At 40.8% G+C, this 23802-nt stretch overlaps 1 protein-coding gene across 1 annotated transcript in view; it reads left to right on the top strand.

The window, feature by feature from the left end:
• The first annotated feature begins 194 nt into the window (after positions 1 to 194).
• Positions 195 to 23802, top strand: part of LOC100772039 (murinoglobulin-1-like) — a 55197-nt gene continuing 31589 nt past the window's right edge. Inside the window, exons 1-13 of the mRNA XM_035449024.1 lie at positions 195 to 295; positions 1549 to 1732; positions 2402 to 2561; positions 2681 to 2733; positions 4825 to 4845; positions 5117 to 5285; positions 5665 to 5749; positions 6729 to 6837; positions 18335 to 18452; positions 18611 to 18720; positions 19681 to 19842; positions 22679 to 22903; positions 23091 to 23154. Coding sequence (XP_035304915.1) covers positions 195 to 295; positions 1549 to 1732; positions 2402 to 2561; positions 2681 to 2733; positions 4825 to 4845; positions 5117 to 5285; positions 5665 to 5749; positions 6729 to 6837; positions 18335 to 18452; positions 18611 to 18720; positions 19681 to 19842; positions 22679 to 22903; positions 23091 to 23154 — 1561 coding nt within the window. The remainder of the gene's footprint in view (positions 296 to 1548; positions 1733 to 2401; positions 2562 to 2680; positions 2734 to 4824; positions 4846 to 5116; positions 5286 to 5664; positions 5750 to 6728; positions 6838 to 18334; positions 18453 to 18610; positions 18721 to 19680; positions 19843 to 22678; positions 22904 to 23090; positions 23155 to 23802) is intronic.

Raw genomic sequence — 23802 nt, 5'->3', positions numbered from 1 at the left:
GGCCACCACTGAATACAGTGACACTAACAAAAAACATCTCTTACAAAATTCTTCTTGTCTGTTTGGACACCTAGGGTGGAGCTCTCTGATTACACAGGGCACCCATAAATAAACCTCTGTGTATTGGTATCTGGAAATGGTATCAGGGAAGAGGACACCAGAAGCCCCGTCCTCTTGTCCTTTCTTCCTACACCATGATGAAGGGCAGACAGGCACTGCAGTGTCTCATTTCAATTCTTCTTGCCTTCCTGCCTTCTGTTTCTTCACTCGATGGACAACATGAACCTGAACAACCGTGAGTACCACCAAGGCCCTCTTCCATGTTGTTCCTCTTCTAATCCCAAGTCACCAATTTCCTTTCTATATCCTTTTTGCTTTTTAACAGATAATGACGGTATGTATGCTTTCCAGGATTCTATGTAATATTTTTTCAATTCTACACCGGTGTTATTATATTGAGCTACAATATAATTTAGAACAACATTTCTCTTATGACTGTTCCAGCAATATCTAAAATCCCAGTGGTCAGAGACATTCTTACCTGTTGAAACCATTTAATCACTTTGAAGATAAGTATTTACGTTGTTGACACTCTTGGTTTGAACTGTGTAGTCTACAGTTAAGGTAAGACTTCAGACACACCAGAATTGTACGGATGTTTGTGTATTAAAGCAAAATCCTTGTTAAGATCAAAGACCTTGTATTAAACTACCAGTAGAACTCATTATTTGGTGTCCAACCAACCACATTATCAGTATTATATTGTTGACTGACTTTTGTTGTCATTTTTTATCAGAAAAATATATTTAACATCGTAAAAATAAAGCTACCTGTTGATTTTGATTTATTGTGTGATGTAGCAGTGACAGGCTAGATTTTGGGCTAGTTTGGGTAGAAAGACTTGAATTCCAGAAAGAAGTAGGGAACGATTCCTACAGACCTGTCTTTGGCATTTGCTCAAGTGTAACATATGTCAATCGTGCAACACAGAATTGCACAGTCACTTCTTAATCTTAGGTTTAAGAGTACCTGAAAATAAGAGCAGGGTTTGAGTTAGTTTTCAAGAATGGTAATTAAGAACAATCTTGATAAGTTGTATGAAAAGAATAATTATTTGTCACATTAAAAAATTTAAAAACCACCAAGCAATGGTGGCGCATCCCTTTAATCCCAGCACTCAGGAGGCAGAGATAGGTGGATCACTGTGAGTATGAGACGCCAGCCCCCTATAAGAGCTAGTTCCAAAGCCACAGAGAAACTCTGTCTTAACCCCCGCAATAAACCCCCCAAATGTAAAAACCTTCTAGAACATGAATGCTAGCTGCTAAAGCGAAGGGAGTACAGGGCATTTAACCCTGACTGGATGGATATCACCACTGAGGCTGAGTTGTTATAATCACTGATTATTGTCTGACCTCTCTGCTGTATCATGCTGTCACCCTGCCACCTCAAGCTGAAGAAATGAGAATGGTGATGATTATTGGGATGAAACCACAGGCATGGACAATGACATTTGTTCTCAGCTGGCCTGAACTCTTTCCTTGCTAGGAAGATTATGGTGCTGGTCCCTTCCCAGCTCCGCACTAAGACCCCTGAGAAAATCTGCCTCCATCTATACCAACTGAGTGAGCCAGTGACTGTGAAAGCATCCTTGAAGTTTAGCTGGGAAAGCAGAAGTCTGTTCAATGATCTTGTGGTTGACAAGGACTTGTTCCACTGTGTCTCCTTCACTGTGAGTACTGGATACCTGTGCCAATTTGCTTTTCATAGATATGCATATATACTAACATATTTCTGAAACAGATTAATCTAAAAACCCATCTAGTACTTCAAAACAATAGAAACCTACAACATTTACCCAATAAACAAATAGCATAGATCATCCCACCCCAAAATGGAAAGAGCCAATACTTGGGCACATGCTACTTTCCCATTGAAGTCCCTCAAAAATCCCACCACCCAGAAAAAGAACAGTTTTGCCACTTTGTAATATTTCCGGATCATAAGTAATAAGCTTTCAAAAAGCACTCCAACTGATCAGGACCACATCTCCTTGGTGTAATTGATATCCTGAATAAGTGTTGGGCTTCTTCTGCACCTATCCTCAAGACACAAAAGACACAATTCCTACCACCATTAATAGAGTAATTTTCACTCTACCTCAGTTCAGAGTCATATCTACTTTTTCAATCAAGATTATGTTTACTCCAAAAAAAAGGCTACATGTTTGATGTTTCCATTGACTCATGAAAATTTGTGTTTTCTTTCCATACCTAATGCATAAACCGAAATTGATCTCCCCACATCCTTCCTGTGCCATGGAAAGAGAGGAGGTAAAAAGGCCATCTCAGAACTCCAAAGGGTCAGATGGTGAAGGGTCTTGTGTTCCTCTCATTCTCAGCTCCCCAGAGTCTCATCTTCTGAGGAGAAGGTGTCCCTCTCTGTCCATGTCAAAGGACCAAAACACGAATTCAGCAAAACGAATGAGGTGACGGTGAAGAACCAAGAAAATGTTGTCTTTGTCCAGACAGACAAACCCATGTACAAACCAGGACAGCCAGGTATGCAGCCATTATGGACACAGGAATTAAGAAGCCATCCTCAACATGGCACAGAGCAGCTCTGGGTCTCTGGAACTCACTAGGAAATTCTCTATCTCTATCTCTCTCTCTTTGTCCAGTTAAATTTCGTGTTGTCTCTATGGATACAAATCTGCACCCCCTGAATGAGTTGGTGAGTCTTTTATACATGGGTATTGGGGGGGGTTCATGAAGATGTGTTACTGAAATATTCTCTTTTCTAGCCTCTTGCTAAGGTATGCATTTACCTAGTTTTCTATTCTCCTCCTTTTCCTATTTATACGCCTTATCAGTTACCATTGTCTATTCTATGTCTCCCTTATGTGTCTTCCTTATTTTGGAGTCTGGTTAAGCGCCTCTGTGTCTTCTTTATACTTCATGGAGACTCTCACTGTACTGTACAGGACGTTTTGGCTTAATCATGTTTTCCACTAATTTCTTTTGTAGTTTCTGTTACTTCATGCCATCCTTGAGAAATCCATTTCTAGGCCAACATGGGTATTACTCACATGTACTTTGTATTTAACATTTAAGTCCTTCCCTAAATGGACTCTCTTAAGCATAAAATAGAATTTCACAGTCTCTTGTCCCGGGCACTTCAGCAAGCTGTGGGTGTCTATGTTCATCACCATCTACTGTAAATAGAAGCTTCTCAGAAAGGACTGAGAATCTCTATAGTCTGTAAGTATAAAGATCAGTCTGTAACAATTGGTCTAATACTATGTCCTTTAGCAGCATAATAATAGGTTCTCCTCCAAGGGCTATGACATGTCTAGCCATAGGTTCTTGGCCCTACAATGATGCCAAATGTGGGTTTCATCTTGCATAGTGGGACTTTAGTTCAGTCAGAGAGTGTCTTGTTACTTCCATGACATTTGTGTTACTATTGCACAATTGGGCATGTCTTGCCAGGCCAGAGGTTCTCATAGTTTATAGGTTCACAGCTGGGTGAGATTGATGATCCCCCAGTAATGTAGATGGCACCTTCCAGCTCTATGACCGTTAGCCAGTAATGATGATGGCTCCAATCAGCACCAGCTTGACTGTGGAATGTGAATGCCCAAATTAGACATCTGAATAACATTCTCTCCCCGCAAGGAACAGAGATAACTGTGTCAGTGAGGAAGGAGAAACTATAAAAACCAGAGGTAGTGAATGAATGCAACGAAACAGTCCTCCAGACTCAGCGTTGCAGCCAGACACATGAACTTATAATTGAGTTAGCATCCACAAACTTATCCAAGATCAAGCCAGACCAAACCTTAGCATGGAGAGGAGGGATGTACATGAAATCCCACCCTTAGCTGAGGCACTATTGCTAGCTGATAGCTACTGGGAGTAGTCAGTTTTCTTTAAGAGTATAGATGAATGTAAGTTGACTAAACTCTGGTGGAAGACCATATATCCAAGAATCAAAAAGAAACACTTCACCCGATCAACCCCTGTACATGCAGCCCATGCCTTAGTCAGCAGCTACTCTCCTTTTTAGCAAGAGCAGCTACTGAGCACTTTCTTCCACTGTATTTCGAGGGCAATGGTTAGGCCCTGGTTTGATCTGTTAAATGAAGTTCAGGAGGTGTATATTGAGTGCATGTGCTAATCCCTTTGAAGCTCATTAGATGAGGAATGGGAAGCCAGCGCCTTGTGCAGCGTGGGCATATGTAGCTTGTCCAGGAAAGCCAAAGTTAAACATTTGGACTGGATGTATTTAACACTAGCAACCCCATTCCACACTAAAAACATTCCTCATCTGAACAAATAAATTAGGTGATCTCCGTACTGCAAAGGCCTAGGGTGGGTCTCATAGCACAGAGACATCTTAATGATAATGTCACACAGAGTAGTTCTAGAACACAGATAGTTCAAGAATATATACGAACAGTTTCTCTATGGTTGTTAATTGGTTTGCAATTGACTTTGTTACTGGATATTAAGTTCATTGAATTCTGGCTGAAACTCGCATCGGAAGGCCCATTCTATAAACCCATTTTATTTGCTATGAGGGTAAAATTTCTAAACCAGTGGTTCTCAACCTTCCTAATGCTGTGGCCTTTTAATGCAGTTCCTCACACTGTGGTGATCCTCAACCATAAAATTAATTTCATTACTACTTCATAACCATAATTCTGTTACTGTTATAAATCATAATGAAAATATTTTTGGCGACAGAGGTTTGCCAAAGGGGTCATAACCCATAGGTTGAGAACTGATGTTCTAAACTAACACATTTTCCCTTTTGTTTCAGTTTCCTCTGGTTTACATTGAGGTAAGAAACTTAACTGTTTCACACTCAGAAAGAGATCAGTCCGCTGAAAGTAACTGGGTGCTGGAATGTTGTAGCAGAACTATGGGATGCAGCCTTCCACCATTCCAGATGATTGGTTCATTATATCTCTCTTTACCTTCATTCCTCCCTACCCCCCCAAAATATTAATGCTAACAAGTTCCCGAATGCTTCCATCATGAACACAGTGGTCATAGAGGTATTGCTGTAACTAGTATTATATTTACTCAGAAAATTTACAAACTGTTTCAAGGACCCGAAAACAAATCGCATCATGCAGTGGCGGGATATTAACACAGAGAACGGGCTCAAGCAACTGTCCTTCAGCCTGTCATCTGAGCCCATTCTAGGCTCCTACAAAATAGTGCTAGAAAACCAATCAAGATCAAAGAAAGAGCACTACTTCACCGTGGAAGAATACGGTATGGCTTGGGAAGATTGAAAAGGGAAAGTAGATGTCATAAGTTTTTGGTCATCATAGGATGAATTCTTTTGAACTCATTGAGTTCCAATGGCTAAGGCTGGGCTTCATCTGACTTTAGCTAGGCTAACCATCTAGCAACATGGGACTTCCAGAAAGTTCTGAAGTTCTGGGACTTTCAGAAGCCAATTGTTTGCTTTTTCTTATTTTGCAAAACCTGATATAATCTATGACCACTCAGCATTCTAACTCTATGGGGTGGCGGGGGGGGGGGGCCGTTACCTTAATAACATGAAATCACCCTTTCTTGGCAGAAGCTGATCATTTAGACGACTAGAAATGTCATTTCTCCCCTGAATTTCTCCTCTCTTTTCCAATAGTGCTTCCCAGATTTGAAGTTCAAGTAAAGGTCCCGAAGGCCCTTTTCATTAAAGATGAAAAATTGAAAGTGACTGTGTGTGGAGTGTGAGTTTCCTGTGTTTAACCTTCTATCCTTTTGGACACAAAACAGCCAGGATGTAGACTCCCTGTAGACTATGCCAAAATGCTAAGGCTGGGCCCTTCCCTCCTGGCGTGTTTCCCCTATGGCTTTCATTTCCTCTTCCAGTCCCTGACTGCTCTGCATGGATGAATCCTTGATCATTCATTGCATATGTACTGATGTTAATTCTGATGACACCAATGACAGAATCAATATATGTGGCAGTAGAGAGTTCCTACATCTGGAGACGGGAAGGTACCTAAAAAGCTCTCCTGACCCAAGTGTAGAGAGCACAGGCACTAAATATAGCACTGTGCTGACCTATTATGGGTTGACAGAAAGAGCAGAGAAACAAGAGCTCCTTATATGACTTCAGTTCCAATCAATGCAGCCCAAGTTTTAGTTTCAAACATATCACATTTCTGTTTCTATTTTCTGTACCTGATAAATAAGGATCCCGTGCCACAGCACAAGAAACTGCTCTTTAAGTCTGGAAGCACAGGAAGTTAAACCGTGCTAGAAGGAATTTGCAAAGGTGCCTGCGTCAAACAAGAGACATGCCTTTGCTCACACTTGCTTGTTTTTAAAATAAACATGCTCAAAAGAAAATTGATAGAAAGAAGGAAATTATTGAGGAGGTCTGTTAGAATAGGTCTGAGTCTTGTTGCCATTTTTCCATTCATCGCAGCCCCGGTCATTTACTAGCTAAGGATCCTGATCAGGTCGCTTAACCTTTTCAGAGCTACAAGAGGGAGAAAATCGTATCTCCCAGAGGCTCTTAACAGAGCTAAATTGTTAACACATCTAGTAAGACAGTGTCAAGTGGTACTCCATATTTGCTGTCACTATGAAACTATACAGTCAATCTACAGTTACAGTTTGACAGTGAGGACTAATGGGTGGGAAGAGTATGTGTCTCTGTTTTAGGATGACCCTTGGTGTCTCTGCATTTATCTGTGACAGATACACCTATGGGAAGCCTGTACCAGGACATGTAAAGATACGTACGTGCCATAAATATCCGCTGTACAGAAGGCAGATAGAGACTCAATGCAAAGAGTCCAGTTCCCAGGTAAGTAAAAGTGTTCAAAGGCCTGTTTTCAATATCCAGGGTTAACTGACACAGAAATACAGACAGCAAATTCGAGAAGAAATGCACACTCAGATATTGATAGAGGTTGTTCTGTGGACTACAGACCTTGGGACCTCGGGGTGTAGCTCTGTTGTGGAACACTAACCAGGCATGTGTGCAATCCCCAGCACCCCCACTACTGACAATAGTGACAGTCCTAGTACCTACTATTGCTAAAGAAATCTTTCAACAACTTAGAGCTAAACTGGGCCACCAAATTTATTTTTTAATATATATTCCTTGAACAAATTAATAGGTCTATGACATTTTCATACAAAATATCATATATTCTAGCCATATTCCCTAGTCTCATTGCCACTTCAACTCTTGTGTCCTCACTCCTGTGTCCTTTCTTCTTCTTGTATGGCCCTCAATACTTTCATGGCTTATGGATTATTCTCTAATTGGCACATATAGAAATTAAGTAAATTGTACAAAACTATAGGCTTCTTTCCCATACATTCATACAGGTGTATCATGGACTTGATTATCTCCTTCAGTATCTATACTGCTCTCTCCTTCTGTCCTGCCAGACCCTTCATCTTCCCAAATGGAAGAACACATACGTCACAGTGTTCTTTGTTTTACCCTAACATGACAGGATGTGTTTGAGTCTGGTTTATTTTGTGAAAGGTGACAACATCCTTGCCTGTAACATTGTCTGGTCCAGTTTGGATTATTCATTCATCAGCTATGGACTCATTCATTTGGGAATCCCATTCAGGACAAGCATACATGTGGACACATGTCTTGGTGCACTGCGACAGATTCCTTTCATATATCCCCGATAGATGATCATATGGGTCTTCGACCTTGCATTTTCTGAGGAGCTTCTATACTGACTTGTGGAGTGGCTGTTCTAGGGTGTACTCTCACGTGAGCACAGTGTATGAAGTGTAGAGTCTATAAGGTCTCTGTGCTCACAGATAAGCTTTAGGGAAACAGGATTGTTAAACACACAGGGTTGTCTCCTCAATGGAGGACATGTCCACCCAAAAAACTGGAAAAGGATGTGGTTAATATTCTGGTGGTCTGTGTTGTCTGTAGGGCCAGGACACACCTGAATCTTCCAGACTACTGTGTTTATCCCAGACTCTTCCTCTCTAGACCTTTATCTTGAGCACTGTTTCTCAGGCAATAGAACCATCCTTATGAAGATGTCATGTGTACTTTACAGCTGCTTAGCTGACTTCTGTCCTATCTGTAGGACTAGGCCACTCCTGTCTCCCACAGACTCGTATGTTTATATCATCATTTTCCATAGGCCCTTGGCTGAGCCGTGTTTTTCACTCAATAGAAGCCATTTTTTATGGGAGATGTCACATGGACTTTACAAATGGAGCAGAGCCTAGGTGACCTCTGTGCTACCTGTAGGGCTGGGTCACACCTGACTCACAGACTCATGTTTATCTCAGTCATTCTTCCTAGAGGTTCATCTCAAGCACTGTTTCTCAGTTACTAGAATCCCTCTTAAAGAGTTTCACTGTGATCATGTTTTAAGCTTTGTTGTTTGTTTGTATGTGGGATTGAGTTCATTTTATCAGGAAACTTTTTTCCAAAATTGTGCTGTGTTTAAATATGCCTAAAATCAACTGCCCACTGTCAGACTCAAGAAGTTTGAGCCAACCTGGGCTACTGAGTCATGTTCAACTGGATTTCCTTGTTGCCTTACATGGATTGTTATTCTGCTCATTCTGGTGTTTACATACACTCCCACAGGGAGTGTCTCCTCACAACCTCACCAGCATTGTATTTTGCTTTCTTTACATTAGCCACTCTGTCTATGGTGAGAAGAATTTCCATAGTTTGGGGACTGAATTTTCCTGTGTCTAAGGATGTCAAAATTATTTTTTCATATTGTTTTAGAGGTTTGTACTTGTTATGCAGATTGTTTCTTCAAGTCACATCAATCGCCCATGGAATGAATCATTTTTATTGGTCTTACATATTTTAAGTTTTATATACATTTTTCCTAATTTTTAACTTTTTGAGAGTTTCATGAGAAATGTGTTTAAGTCATTTTTTCCCCTTTATCCCGCCTCTCCAATGCTTCCCACCTCTCCCCAACTCTCTCTCAATTTTATGACATCTTCTTCTGGAACTGTTATTGTTACACATATATTAAATATTGTGTGTGTGGTGGGGGGGAAAGCTCACATATTCATCCTGCTGAGTTGATGTAGTATTGCTCCTATGAACATATACTTAAGGATGACCACATGACATTCTATAACCCGCCAGGGCACTCTGTGAGAAGAATGGTTTCTATCTCTGAGCAGTCATTGATTACCTGTAGCTCTTGATCTTGGAGTTGGGCTTTATGAGTCTTCTCCATCCACCACACTGGCATGTCAACTGGCGTTACCATTATGTAAGTCTTGTTTAGGCAACTACATTGTTGAGATTCTAATGAATGTGGTTTCCCTCTTGTATCTGAATGACACTATTTTGCAACAGGCATTCTGGTCTTTTACAATCTTTCTGATCGTTATTCCATGATTTTCCATGATCCTTCCACGCAGTGGTTATGTTGGAGATATTTCAGGTGGGGTTGAGCACATCATAGGCACTTATTTTCTGCATTTTGAGGAGTTGTGGTCTATAATGTTCTGGATTGAAAATTAAGATGGTTTCCTGAAGGGTGAGATCTACATATATCTGTAAGTATAAGCATAAGTCTTTGAAATATAATAAGGAACTATACTGGTTCAAGAAAATGGCAGGGGTGGCTTTTCCCCCTAGAGTCTATGTGACTGTTGAAGTTGTCCATTTATTATTGGTTTAACATTTATGTTTTGGATGAATGTAGAAATTTGTTTGTTGGTTTTAAGTTTTCTAAATAGTTAATGCAGTACATGTTTTTAAAGTATTAGTTTATAAAATATTCCAAATCTCTCTAATGTCTATATAATGTTTCCTTGCAAACTCCTAATTCTGTTAATTCGGGTATTTTCTTTCTGTCTTAGGTTAATTACACAAAAGTTCTGTTGACCTTATATTATTTTTTATTTAAATTCTTTAATTACTACTCATATTCACATATCTATCACCGCCCAATTCCCTCACCCTCCCATCCTCCCATGTTCCCCACCAATCCCCAAACCCATCCCCCAACTCCTCATCAGGGATAGTGAGGCCCACCACAGGGGACCTTCAAAGTCCATCATATCATTAGGGGGAGAGCCTAGGCTCTCCTTGCTGTATCTGGGCAGCAATAGTATCCCTCCATAGGGAAGGGTCCCAAAGTCCATTTGTGTTCCACTGTTAGAGGTCCCATAGACTGCCTTGGCTTCCTAGCTGGCAAACACATTCAGAGGGCCTGGATTTATACGATGCTGTTTACCCAGCTTTATGACTAGGGTCTCCATGCTCTCACTAGTTCTGGTCAACTGTTTCTGCGAGTCTCTCTAGAAACATCTTGGCTACTTTGTTCATCCCTCCTCACTCTCAGAAACTGGATTCCAGGAGTGTGGTTCAGTGCTTAGCTGTGGGAGCCTGACTCTGCTTGGAACAACTACTGGATGAAGGCTCTAGGAATGGGAACCAAGGTAGACATCAATCTCATTACTGGGGAAGGGCATCCATGGCATCCTCTCCACCATTGCTTAGATTCTTAGTTGGGGTCATCCCTGTGGATCCCCTAACATTTCCCCTGTGCCAGGCCTCTCCCCAAACATGTACTGTCTCCCTCTATCAAGGCATCTCCTTTCTTGCGCTCTTTTATTCCTCCCCTGTCTTAGTCCTCTTGTTCTCCTGCCCTCTCCCCTTCTTCTCTTCCCACCTGTTTCCTCTTCCCCCTACCCCCATTTGCTTAGGGGTTCTTGTCCCCTTCCCTGTCTCCCAGGGACTATGTAATCTTCCCTTGGTGTCCTCCTTGTTTCTTAGCTCCGCTGGCAGTGTGGATTGTAGATTGGCAATCCTTTGCTTTATGTCTAAAAATCATATATGAGTGAGCAATACCATTTTTATCTTTTTGTGACTGGGTTACCTCACTTAGGATGGTTTCTTCTAGTTCCATCCATTTGCCTGAGAATTTTGAGATTCCATTGTTTTTTTTCCCCCCCACTGAGTAGTACTCCATTGTGTAAATGCACCACATTTTCTCTATCCATTCTTCAGTTGAGGGGCATCTAGACTGATTCCAGGTTCTGGCTATCACAAGCAATGCTGCTATGAACATACTTGAACAGATTTCCTTACTGTATGAGTGTGAATTCATTGGGTATATGCCCAAGAGAGGAATTGCTAGGACTTGAGGTAGGCTGATTCCCATTTTCCTGAGAAACCACCATACTGATTTACAAAGTGATTGTACAAGTTTGCACTCCCACCAGCAATGGAGGAGTGTTCCTCTTTCTCCACATCCTCTCCAGCATAGATTGTCATTGGTGTTATTAATTTTAGCCATTCTGACAGGAGTAAGATGGTATCTCAGAGTGGTTTTGAGTTGCAATTTCCTGATGGCTAAGGATGTTGAGCCCTTTCTCAAGTGACTTTCAGCCATTTTAGATTCCTCTGTTGAGAATTCTCTATTTAGTTCTGCACTCCACTTTTTAATTGCATTGTTTGGTGTTTTGGTGGCTAGCTTCTTGAGTTCATTGTATATTTTGTTAATTAGCCCTCTGTCAGTTGTTGGATTGGTGAATATCTTTTCCATTCTGTGGGCTGCCGTTTTGTCTTGCTGACTGTATCCTTTGCTTTACAGAAGCTTCTCAGTTTCAGGAGGTCCCATTTGTTAATTGTCATACTCAATGTTTGTGCTTCTGGTGTTATATTCAGAAAGCAGTCTCCTGTATCAATTTGTTTAAGGGTACTACCTACCTTCTCTTCTAGGAGGTTCAATGTGGCTGAATTTATGTTGAGGTCTTTGATCCATTTGGACTTAAGTTTTGTTGCATGGTGATAGATATGGATCTATGTGTAATCTTCTTTAAACATGATAAAAGCAATATACAGCAAACTAACAGCCAACATCAAACTTAATGGAGAGATATTCAATGGGATTCCTCTAAGATCAGGAACAAGAGAAGACTGTCCACTCTCTCCATATCTCTTCAATATTGTACTTGAAGTTCTAGCTAGAGAAATAAGACAAGAAAAGGAGATCAAGGGGATACAAATCAGAAAGGAAGAAGTCAAACTTTCACTATTTCAGATGATATGATAGTCTACATTACTGACCTGAGAAACTCTACCAGGGAACTCCTATATCTGAGAAACACCTTCAGCAAAGTGGCAGGATACAAGATTAACTCAAAAAAAAAAATCAGTAGCCCTGCTATATACAGTTAATAAATGTGCTGAAAAAGAAGTCAGAGAAACATCACCTTTTACAATAGCAATTAACAATATAAAATATATTGAGGTAATGCTAACCAAAAATGTGAAAGACCTGTATAATAAGAACTTTGAATCCTTAAAGAAAGAAATTAAAGAAGATACAAGAAAATGGAAAGATCTCCCATGCTCTTGGATAGGTACGATCAACATAGTAAAAATGGCAATCTTGCCAAAAGCAATCTATAGATTCAATGCAATTCCCATAAAAATCCCAACACAATTCTTCAAAGACCATGAAAGAATAGTGCTCACCTTCATATGGAAAAAACAAAAAACCCAGGATAGCCAAAAGAACCCTCTACAATAAAGGAACTTCCAGAGTTATCACCATACCAGACTTCAAGCTCTATTATACAGCCATAGTCATGAAAACAGCTTGGTATTAGAACAGAAATAGACAGGTTGACTAATGGAATCAAATTGAAAATCGTGATATTAACCCACACACCTATAAACACCTAATTTTTGACAAAGAAGCTAAAGTTATATAATGGAAAAAGAAAGTATCTTTTTGTTGGCATAACTGGATTCTGACTTGTAGAAGATCTTATATTCTTAAATAACCATTTTTATACTCATTGATTCTTTGTGCTTTTTATTTCTGTTCCACTAATACCTGTCCCAGTCTTTATTTTTAGTTCCCATCTACTAATATTGAGTTTTGTTTGATTTTTCTTTTTCAAAATCCTTGACTTGTATCATTGAGTCATTTATTTGTGTGATTTCTTTTTTTTTTTTTTTTTAAATCTGTACTCAGACCTGTGAATGTCCCTTTTAGGACTGATATGAATGCTCCAGAAGTTTTGTTCTTTCTCTTGGGCTTGTTCCACTCCTTGTTAGCAGCTTTTCTGGCAGGTATCCCATTACTCTGGAATCTCCAACACCTTGGGTTCTCCAAGTAACCCATACTTCAACTTCAAAACTTCATACAATGGCCTCTCTAGGCCTCCATTCAGAAACAACCCTGACACATGCCTGCATTCAGCAGCTTTCTCTAGTCAAGAAGGCAAATTCCATAGCCTCTTAGAACTTTATTTAATTCCAGAACCATGTGGCTGAAGCTGCCAAGTTCTGCTGCTTACTAGGGCTGGAACTTATGAAGCCCTTGTTCAATGACATCTTTACCAACTTTCGATTTTTTATGTTTTCTTTCACTGCCTCATCTTGGCTGTCCTGAAACTGGATCTGTAAACAATATTGGCCTCCCACCAGCCTCTGCTTTCTGTGTGCTGGTATTAAAAGTGTGCTACAATCTGCTTTAAGGGTTTCTTTAATTCCTATCCACAAGTTAGAAACCTGGCTGGGTGGGATCAAGCCCTAAAGTCACCACTCCCTTTATTCTGTTTCTTAATCTCCTTGATTGAGAAATCTTTAATCTTGATTAAGAAATATTTAATTTAAGTTAATTAATCTTTATATTCATGAACATAAGACTTAGCTCCATTCCACTCCCTGATGCTCTTTTTCACTCAAATTTTGCATTTTGTATTTTTCCTTCCTCAGCTTGCTCATTTTCATGATAAATATATATATAAGAGAGACCAGAAATAACCATAAAACAGAACCAATACCAGGCTTTTTCGAGATTTCTTCTACTGACATAATTAATCCAAATTTCTTCACTTTAGCCTCAGGCAGACTCTTCAGACGTGGGCAAAGGCAACCACATTCTTCACCAAAATATCTTCACAAGAACAGTTTCTATTAATTAATATTAATATTGTCCTCCTTGCAATCTCTTGAGCCAGGCCTTCACAATTCAAATCACACCCAACATCACTGTCTTCCAGGTTCCTACTAGGATGACCCATTAAGTTAAAACATTCAACTGATTTTCTTCTTTCTTTTTTGGTTTTTTGAGACAGGGTTTCACTGTGACTTGGAGGCTGTCCTGGAACTCGTTCTTGTAGACCAGGCTGGTGTTGAACGCACAGAAATTCATCTGCCTCTGCCTCCTGAGTGCTGGGATTAATGGTGTGTGCCACCACCATCTGCTTCAACTGATTTGTAATCCTCAGACCCAAGGTCCCTGGTACCAACTTCTGTCTTAGTTAAGATTTCTATTGCTGCAAAGAGATGTCATGACCACAGCAACTTTTTTTTAACCCTTTTTTATTTTAAAAAAAAAAAAAAAACCCTTCTCTTCATAAACTAACCTCAGTTCCCCTTCTCCAGTCCCCATGTCCCACTTCCACCTCCCACACTCATTCCTCAGAGGGGTTAAACCTTCCTTGTGGAGTCAGCAAAGTCTGGCCCACCAAGTTGAGGCAGGACCCTCCTCCCTGTACCAAGGCTGAGCAAGAGATCCCACCATAGGGAATGGGGTCCAAAAACCAGTTCATATACCTGGGATACCTCCTGGTGCCACTTCCAGTCTCCCAGCACCTGCAAAAGATCAGACCACATAACTGCCTAGGTTGGTTCTATGCAAGGTTACCAACTGTCAGTTCTAAGTCCTTGAGCTCCCACTAGCTTGGGTCAGCTGTCTCTCTGGTTTTCCCCATCTTGATCTTGACCCTCCTATTCATATGATCCCTCAGCTGAATTCCAGGAGCTTATCCTAGTGCTTGGCTGTAGGTCACTGCAGCTGCTTCTGTAAGTTACTGCATGAAAGTTCCATAATGACAATTAGGGGAGTCATCATTCTGATTAAAGGGTTAGGCCTGTTCAAATACCCTTTCCAGTAATACTAGAAGTCTTAGTTTGGGTCATCCTTGGGGATTCCTGGGAATTTCTGGAGCACCTGGTTTCTCCCTAACCCCACATTGGCTCCCTCTATCAAGATATCTCTTTCATTCCTTTCCCCCTCCATCCCTCCTTCAACTTGACCTTCTCCATTGCTCATCTTCCCATCCCCCATCCCACCCCTTCCACCACCCTCCCGCTTTAGCCACAGATCTTAACTGTTTTCCCATCCTTGGGCATTCCATGTGTGTCCCTCTTAAGGTCCCCTTTCTTACTTAGCTTCTCTGGAGCTGTCTTTTCTTTACATCTAATATCCACCTGTGTGTGAGTACTGTAACATGAATAATGAAAACCCAGAGACAGATATAGGGCTTCAAGCTGAAGATTAGAAAGGCAAAGCAGTCAGCCAATACCTTTTACTTCTACATCAGATCAAAATGGTGATATCCTGTCTCCAGGAATCCTCAGAGTGCAATATTCAGAGGCAATATGCTCTCCATAAATCCTCGTAGGCAAAGGTTGACTACACTGCTCTCCACCAAGCTGCAGACTGCTGTTCTCTGCGTTCCTGTCTCCTCACACCTTATTATCCTCTCCCCATCCACCCATATCACTCCTGCTTCCACCTATACAGTGCTAGGATTAAAGGTGTGTGACTCCAAGTTCTAGGATCACATTTGTGTGAGCTGTTTCTCTTTCAGACTGGATCAACTTCTTGTAGCTAGTGTGGCCTTGAACTAACAGAGATCCATCTGCCTCTTGTCTTCTGAGTAGTGGGATTAAAGGTGTGTGCCATACCTGCCTGGCTCTATGGCTGTGCCTGCTTTGTATTTTGATCACCAGTGGCTTTATTAAATCATAAATAATATATCACCACAGAGGACATACCATGTTTGTCTTTCTGGGTCTGGCCTACCTTACTCGGGATTTTTTGTTTTTTCTTTTCTAGTGCCATCCATTTGCCTGAAAATTTCAAGATGTTATTGATTTTTACCACGGACTAGTACTGCCTTGTGTAAATGTACCACAATATCTTTATCCATTCTTCAGTTGAGAGGCATCTAGTTTGTTTCCAGGTTCTGGGTCTTACAAATAATGCTACTATGAACAGGGTTGAGCAAATGTCCTTGTGGTTTGACTTTGCATCTTTGGGTGTATGCTCAACACTGATATACCTAGGTCTTGATGTAGATCAATTCCAAGCTCTCTGAGAAACAACAATATTGATTTCCAAAGTGGCTGTACAAGGTTGCACTCCCACCAGCAATGGAGGAGTGTTCCTTTTACTCCACATCCTCTCCAACATAAGTTGTCACTAGTGTTTTTGATCTTAGCCATTTTGATAGGAGTAAGAGGGTATTCAAAGAAGACATTTTGATTTTTATTTCTCTGATTGCTAATGATGCTGAGCAGTTCCGTAATGTCTTTTGGCCATTTGAGTTTGTTCTGTTGAGATCTGTACCCTATTTTTCAATTGAATTATTTGGTTTTTTGGTGTCCATTTTCTTGAGTTATTTATGCATTTTGGTGATCAGCCCTCTGTCAGATGTGGGGTTGGTGAAGATTTTTCTCATTCTACAGACTGCCATTTTATGTTGTTGACTATATCCTTTACCTTATAGAAGCTTCTCAGTTTCAGGAGGTCCAATTATTGCTTGTGGCTCTCATTGTCTGGGCCACTGGTATTATATTTAGTAAGTAATCTCCTTTGCCCATGCATTCAATGCTAATTCCCACTTTCTCATCTATCAGGTTCAATGTCACTGGATTTATGTTGAGGTCTTTGATTCATTGGACTTGAGTATTGTCCATTGGGACGAATAAGGATCTATTTGCATTCCTCTACAGTTCAACATCCAGTTAAGCCAACACCATTTGTTGAATGCTTTCATTTTTCCATTGTTGACCACAGCAAGTTTTATAAAGGAAAAAACATTTTATTGGGTGGCTTATGGTTCAGAGGTTCAGTCCATTTTCATCATCATGGGACCTAGCAGTGTTCAGGCAGACATGATCCTGGAGAGGTAGCATGTACAGGCAACAGGAAGTGTCTACACAACTTAGTGTAGCTTGAGCATATATGAGATATCAAAGTCTGCCTCCACACTAACTCATTTCCTGCAACAAGGCCAAACCTACTCCAACAATGCCACACTTCCCAATAGTGCCATTCCCTAGAGCTTCTAAGGGGTGAATAGCATTCAAACTATCACACTGCCCTTTCATTTTTTAGGCTAATTAATTATCCTGTGTCTCATATTAGAGAGTAGTTAAAATCATTTATATTTATCTGTTGACAATTATTTATTCATTTACTATGATTTTATTAGATATTCTGGTTGGTTCCCATGCTATTTATCTTTATTATCATCACATCTGTTGTTGGCTTTCTCATTCTTATCTGAATTGATAACTTTAGACCTTCATCTGCATGTTGGAATTCTCTTTGAGATCACTGGCCATTTCTAAAACTAAACAATTAGACCATTTGTCAGCAGTATGAGAATCTCAGTATTCCAGGATTTGGTCAGTGAGGAGTTGTGCCCTTTGGTAGTTGTCCTACTGCCTTGTCCCTGTTTGCTGTATTTCTACATTGTGATATACAGATCTCTTATAATAGTTCTCTCCTCCAGTTTTATTTGGGGGTCTTTTCGGTAAAGTTTTCACTTAAAAGCTTGATCCCCTCTATCATTCAGAGACAAGAAAAAAAAACCTGCCAAACACCAGGAAACCAAAGTTAATAGAATGATATAATTTAAACTAAATAAAGTGCTATACTATGCCAGAAATCACTTTAGAAATGAAAATGGCAGAAATGTAATGTAGTCTGTGAGTTTGAATTGAATTAAGAACAAAATAATACTATTCTGGTGACTTCTCTCACATTTCAAAATAATGTCAGCTCTGTCTTATGAAGACATTTCTCACTCACAGAAAAACAAGAGGCAGCTCCTAAGCCCCATTAAACGATGGAATAGATTTTGCTTCATTTATTTACTGGCACTCAGTATCAAGTCAACAGTTTCCTGCCTGCTAGTAAAATGTACCATTGAGCTACATCTAAGCCTGTGGTTGCTATTTTGAATAATACAAAGTGATTATTAAGTACTAATGATATACAAGTAAGTGTTCTGATTACATTATAATTGTGATTTTACTTAATACTTCCTATTGTCTATAAAGGTAATCATTATTATTATAGATGACAAAGCCAAGGCAACTCTGTAACTGGCTCATGATGGTGGCACACAGCAGCTCCATGTGTGAGCTGAGTTCCATGCTTATGACCATAATGCCATGCTCTGAAGCCCTAAGCACTCAATTTTCTCATAGAAGCCCTCACATGTGGGTTAGAGTTGACCAAACATCTGAACAGGCCTGCATGTTACCTTGTTTTTCTCTTGCATATCAGCTAGACAATAATGGCTGCAGCACACAAGAAGAAGACATCACTGAGCTTCAATTAAAGGAAAAAACATTTGAAGACCAGTATCTTCATGTGAATGCAAAGATTACAGAAGAAGGGACAGGTGTGTGAGTAACCTGAGAATATAGAAAATGAAGCTGTGAAAGTTCACGCCTGCTCACGCCAATGGCGGTTTGAACCATGTAGAATAAGGGTGTAGAAAGCAAGCAATTCCTCTCTAACTGGCCTGGGTTTCAATGCTGTTGCTAATTTCTCTTTCAGGATTGGAGTTCAGTGGATCTGGGACAACTAAAATTGAGAGAACCATAGCCAAACTCATATTTGTGAAAGCGGATTCACACTTTAAACAAGGGATTCCATTCGTTGTGAAAGTAAAGTACTTTTTGATTCATAGATGATTCAGCTGTATTGTGAGGCCTCAACCTAGGCCATTCTGCTCAGTGATAAACATGTCTGACATGACTGGCTGCAATGTGAGAATTTAGCTTGCTGGTAGAGTTTGTATCTCAAGTGCTCAAGTGCATGTGTTCAATTCCCAGAGCTAAACTGAACACTTCGAAAAGTTATCAAGAAGCCCCAAACCTAAAGCATATTAGCAAAATTTTTATTTCTAACCACTGTCCTTGAAATTCTTAAACCCCAAAGTGTCACTGTGTTTTCACAATGAAGCAAGATATGCTCCATATTCATAATGAATCCAAGCTCTCCATTAGCCTCAGGGCCCTAAGGAACTTTTATTTTGACTGTGTGAGTGCATCTGCCTCTCTTCATCCACACCATGAAGTCATGGATGGTTTCTTGTGAAGAACAGGCGAGTAGGAAGCACCTTTTATTGAGTTGTGTTAAGACTATGACACCTTCAGCCTCTGGCTTTCACAGCACATCCAGTTCTTCTGGTGCAGATCTTAAAGAGTTAGATGTAGTGATAACTTGCCTGAGAACCTGTAACAGTGGCCATGCATTTTGGGTGTGGTTACAGGTGCAGACATAACCAGGTAAAGGTGAGGTTGGGGGGGGGCAGTGAGAATCCCGTTGGTTGCAGAGAACACAACAAAGGCAGTGTGTGCATCCTTTGAGCAGGGCTGTAAACAGTCACTCACTGTTAACTGTGTAAGTCCATCCCCAATAAAACACCATTTATCATTTATTCTTGGGTCTAGTGAATCCATAATTTCCACACCTTCAGTTAGATGTTTGTAAAATACTTTCTTGCACGCTGAACTAGTTGCTGCATTTTTGATATCTTTATATAATATGGAAACAGGTTTTTCTCTTAATTCTATGTAGTATCTTCATACCTAGACTATACCTTTCTCCCTTGTTCAATTTAGGTCCGCCTAGTAGATGTCAAGGGAGCTCCCATCCCAAATGAAGAAGTCTTCATCAAACTATGGGAACTTGACTACACCAATAAAACGACCACTGATCAGCATGGCCTGGCAGAGTTCTCAATCAACACCACCACCTTCAATGTGCATTTCCTCATTATCAAAGTAAGTCAGGAATGAGGGCATTAGACACATGGTGAAGCTTTGTAACAGTTTGAACTCATTAATGTGTAGTGTAATGAAAAAATGTTCCCATGCCAAACTTTCGTATTTTAGGGCAAAACATAAAAGATCTCTGATGAGTAATACAAGTATGAGCAAAGGGCTATAGAAATAGGTACATGCACCATAAATGCACTACTTTTAAAACAATATTTTTCACAGTCTCTCTTATTTTGATTGTCGTCTCTATATCTCAAGTCAGGACTTTTAAGCAAAAATGAATAAAAGAACATCTTTATCTATTCAGTCATGGATACGTGCTGTCTAACCTCCAATTCATTGTTCAGATATGCTGTGCCCATTTTTTCAACCAAGGGACAGTTATTTTTGTAACTGAATATGATTGGTGCCACACAGTTCCTGCTTTAGGTGGGCAGGCAGGCAGGCCTACACACATGATTGCATGCATGCACAGGCACTTGCTCATACACACACACACACACACACACACACACACACACACACACACACACACTTAGAGGGTTCCTCTAGTGTAGGAAACTCATCCAGTCAGAAGATAGAAGATAGGTTTATCTGGTAAAATCATATGATGGTCATACTGTCATTATTTAACAGCCATAGACTCAGTGCCCTGAAGTCAGCCCTGCAGTGCTTCAGACATTGTCTTAGCTCAGCTAGTGGCTTAGGCTTCAACTCACTCTTCTGATGGACCATCTACCGCCTCTTCTGGTGGCCTGTCTCCCTTCCTCTTCAGATACCCCACCTACCTTGATCTCCTTCACTGGGTCTCAGATGCAACAAGTTCACCACTATACTTTCTTCTCCTTAGATTCCTGGTGGTTCTTGAAATAACGCAAAATAATTAGTTTTCCTTTTTTCTTTCATGGTCACTTCAGGTTTATCCCCTCTCGTCCTCCTGCCCAGCCCACTTCTCCTTTCCCTTCCTCCTTTGAGTGTGTTACTTTTGTTGGTTTTTTAATTAGCACGGAGAGTGACAGGTTTCACTGTGGCATTCTCATACATTCTGGCGCTTGGCCCCTCTCTGTGATTATCTCTCCATCCCCCGAGCCCCCTACACTTCTGCCCCCAATAGTCCGCCTCCCACATTCCCGCCACAGGCTTCAGATGTCTAGTGCTGTTCCTTGACTTTCTTTCTTATGCTTGGGCCTCGTTTCCCTTCTCTGCAATTCTGTTTCTTTTTTGTTTTCCCTGCTCTCCCTTTTTTGCTACTTTAGTAATAAAATTCATCTCTATATCTTTTTGCATTCTTAAATCACATTTTATTGTTTGTGGATTTCACATCACGCATCCCAATCCCACTCATCTCCCTGTCTGCTCACTTCTGCCCTCTGTCATTGAAACCCCCTCCAAAAAAGAAACCCAAAAGTTAAGTAAAACAAAAACAAACAAACAAAAAACCAGGACAGTGGACCCACACATGGTCCTTGGCAACAGCCTGGTCCAGATGTTGGCTTTACAGATCACCCAGATTGGTGAGGCCCCTGTGGTAACATGGCCCTCAAACACCTTATTCCCAGGTGGTAGCCCAGACCCCTGTCATCAGTTCAGCCTTCCATGGTAACAAGAACCACGGACATCAATAAAGACTCGCTGTGGTAGGCCCATAGATCCAGATATGGCCTGTGTTCTGCAGTTTAGGCCCAGACGATACTATGGCCTTGGGAGGCAGCACAGGCCACCGAGGTCTGTAAGGCCCCCTGCAATAGCTTGACCTTGAAAGTCTACATGACCTCAGATGTTGCCCCAGACTGCAGGGCTCTGCATGGCCCTCAGTAGCAAGAGGAGTCACAGATATCGACTTAGAGTCGGGTCACAGGAGGGCCATGGACCCAGACATGGCATCCAGCAGCAGTGCAGCTCAGACATTACCACAGTCCTGGGTGGTAGCACAGGCCTCTTAGATTGGCATGACTCCTGTGGGGGTTCATCCCTGAGATGTGGAAATGGTCACAGGTGGTGGCCCAGACTTGGGCTGTCTACTGGCCCTCAGTGGTAACAGGAGCCACAGACATCAGCACAGACCCCCAAGGCTGCATCAGAACCATGGACCAAGTCAAGGCCCTTGACAGCAACCCAGGACTGGACAACACCATGGCCCTGTGTGGCGACAGGGATCTAATCTGCCCGTTCCTCGCCTCCCTCTTCAGATCTGCCCCTCTCCCTAGCTCATGACTCATTCTGCCTCTCTCTCTCTCTCTTTCTACCATTTCCCCACTCTGTATTCACTCATGATGAACGTGGTGCCAGGCTCATGTTTGCTTTCTTCTTACCCTAGGTCTAGAGGCCTGGGGTGGAGCTGTAGCTGTCCTCAGTGCTCCAGACAGGCCTAGAAGTGCCAAGAGGCTCTTTTCTCTACTTTTTAGCTCAAGTGTTTAACTTACATTTATTTTATCTTCCACTTTCTATTGATTGTAAATGGGGATACAGTGTGTCTTTTGAATTGTTTTGTATAATATTCATACATATCCTTTACTTTGGCATTGATGAACTTTTTAAAATTTCCTCCATGTTCCTGAGGTTTATTGGAGAGCAAGTCTTTCAAATAAGGCTATTCATTAAGAAAATTTGCTTATAATTTTCTTGTAGTCTTGTAATAGATACAAGTAGATCTATCATCATAGATACACAAATTGCAACATTAAAATAGAAGAAATATGAAAAAAAACATAACTTACCCAAATCTCTTCATTTTCTAGTTCCTGAACTCAAATCTATTGGAGCACATGAAATATTATACAAATAATTTATAAGTTTATTTTTTTTAAATGATTAATGACAAAATGTGCTGTCTCTCCAGGTCTACCATAAGGAGCAAAGTTCGTGTTTCCATAAGCTTTGCCTAAATGAACACACAGAGTCACTCCACATGGCTCAAAGTGTTTACTCCTTCAGCTGGAGCTATATCCACCTGGAAAAGGACGCTGGCGTCTTACCCTGCAGTCAGACTCACACAGTTCGGGTGCATTTTCTTGTGAAGGGTCCTGTCTTGAGTGCGCTGAGAGATCTTACTTTTTATTACTTGGTGAGTTCTAGCCCCACGTTGACAAACACAAAGAATCTTTCCATCTCCTGACCATGCCTCTCCACCTGACATTTTGGGTTCCAGGCTGGGTATTTCTGTCTAACTATAGGTTTTTCAATTAGAAGAAAGCCTTGTAAAATATAGATGTAACCTTGGAAAACTCTTTTTTTTTTTTTTTTTTTTTTAGGTCATGGCCAAGGGCAGCATTATCCAGACTGGAAGCCACACTCACCACACGGAGCCAAAAGAATGTGAGTGATTCCCACCCAGTAACAGGTCTCCAGCTGAATCCCCCCAACACTCACCAGTGACACCTCAGCACTGAGCAGCTAGGGATGCAATGATGCTTGTGTGTCACCCACACACTCTCTACAGTGGGAAGTCAAGGTTCTGTTATCTAATGTAGGTTATCTCTTACACAATGACCTTCAGGAAGGAAAAGTCTCAGACTCCCTAACTGGGTATCATTCAACATGTTGAAATATTTATTCTGAAGATGTAACATCTGAATATAAGATTCACACTAAGTGAGGAATCTATGCATTTACACACAGATTATCACCATCAAGGCAAAATAGGTTATCTTAGTGTCCGTCCAAAAAAATAAAAAATCTGGCGGTTTCTCAACTTGGTCTTTAAACCATTCTAGGTACACCAATTTTTATTCATCTCTTACACAATGACCTTCAGGAAGGAAAAGTCTCAGACTCCCTAACTGGGTATCATTCAACATGTTGAAATATTTATTCTGAAGATGTAACATCTGAATATAAGATTCACACTAAGTGAGGAATCTATGCATTTACACACAGATTATCACCATCAAGGCAAAATAGGTTATCTTAGTGTCCGTCCAAAAAAATAAAAAATTTGGGGGTTTCTCAACTTGGTCTTTAAAC

This window comes from Cricetulus griseus, chromosome 8 (assembly GCF_003668045.3).
Source record: "Cricetulus griseus strain 17A/GY chromosome 8, alternate assembly CriGri-PICRH-1.0, whole genome shotgun sequence".
In the NCBI taxonomy this organism is placed as follows: Eukaryota; Metazoa; Chordata; class Mammalia; order Rodentia; family Cricetidae; genus Cricetulus; species Cricetulus griseus.
Note: the sequence above shows the minus strand (reverse complement) of the source record. Positions and strands in the feature narration are given on the sequence as shown.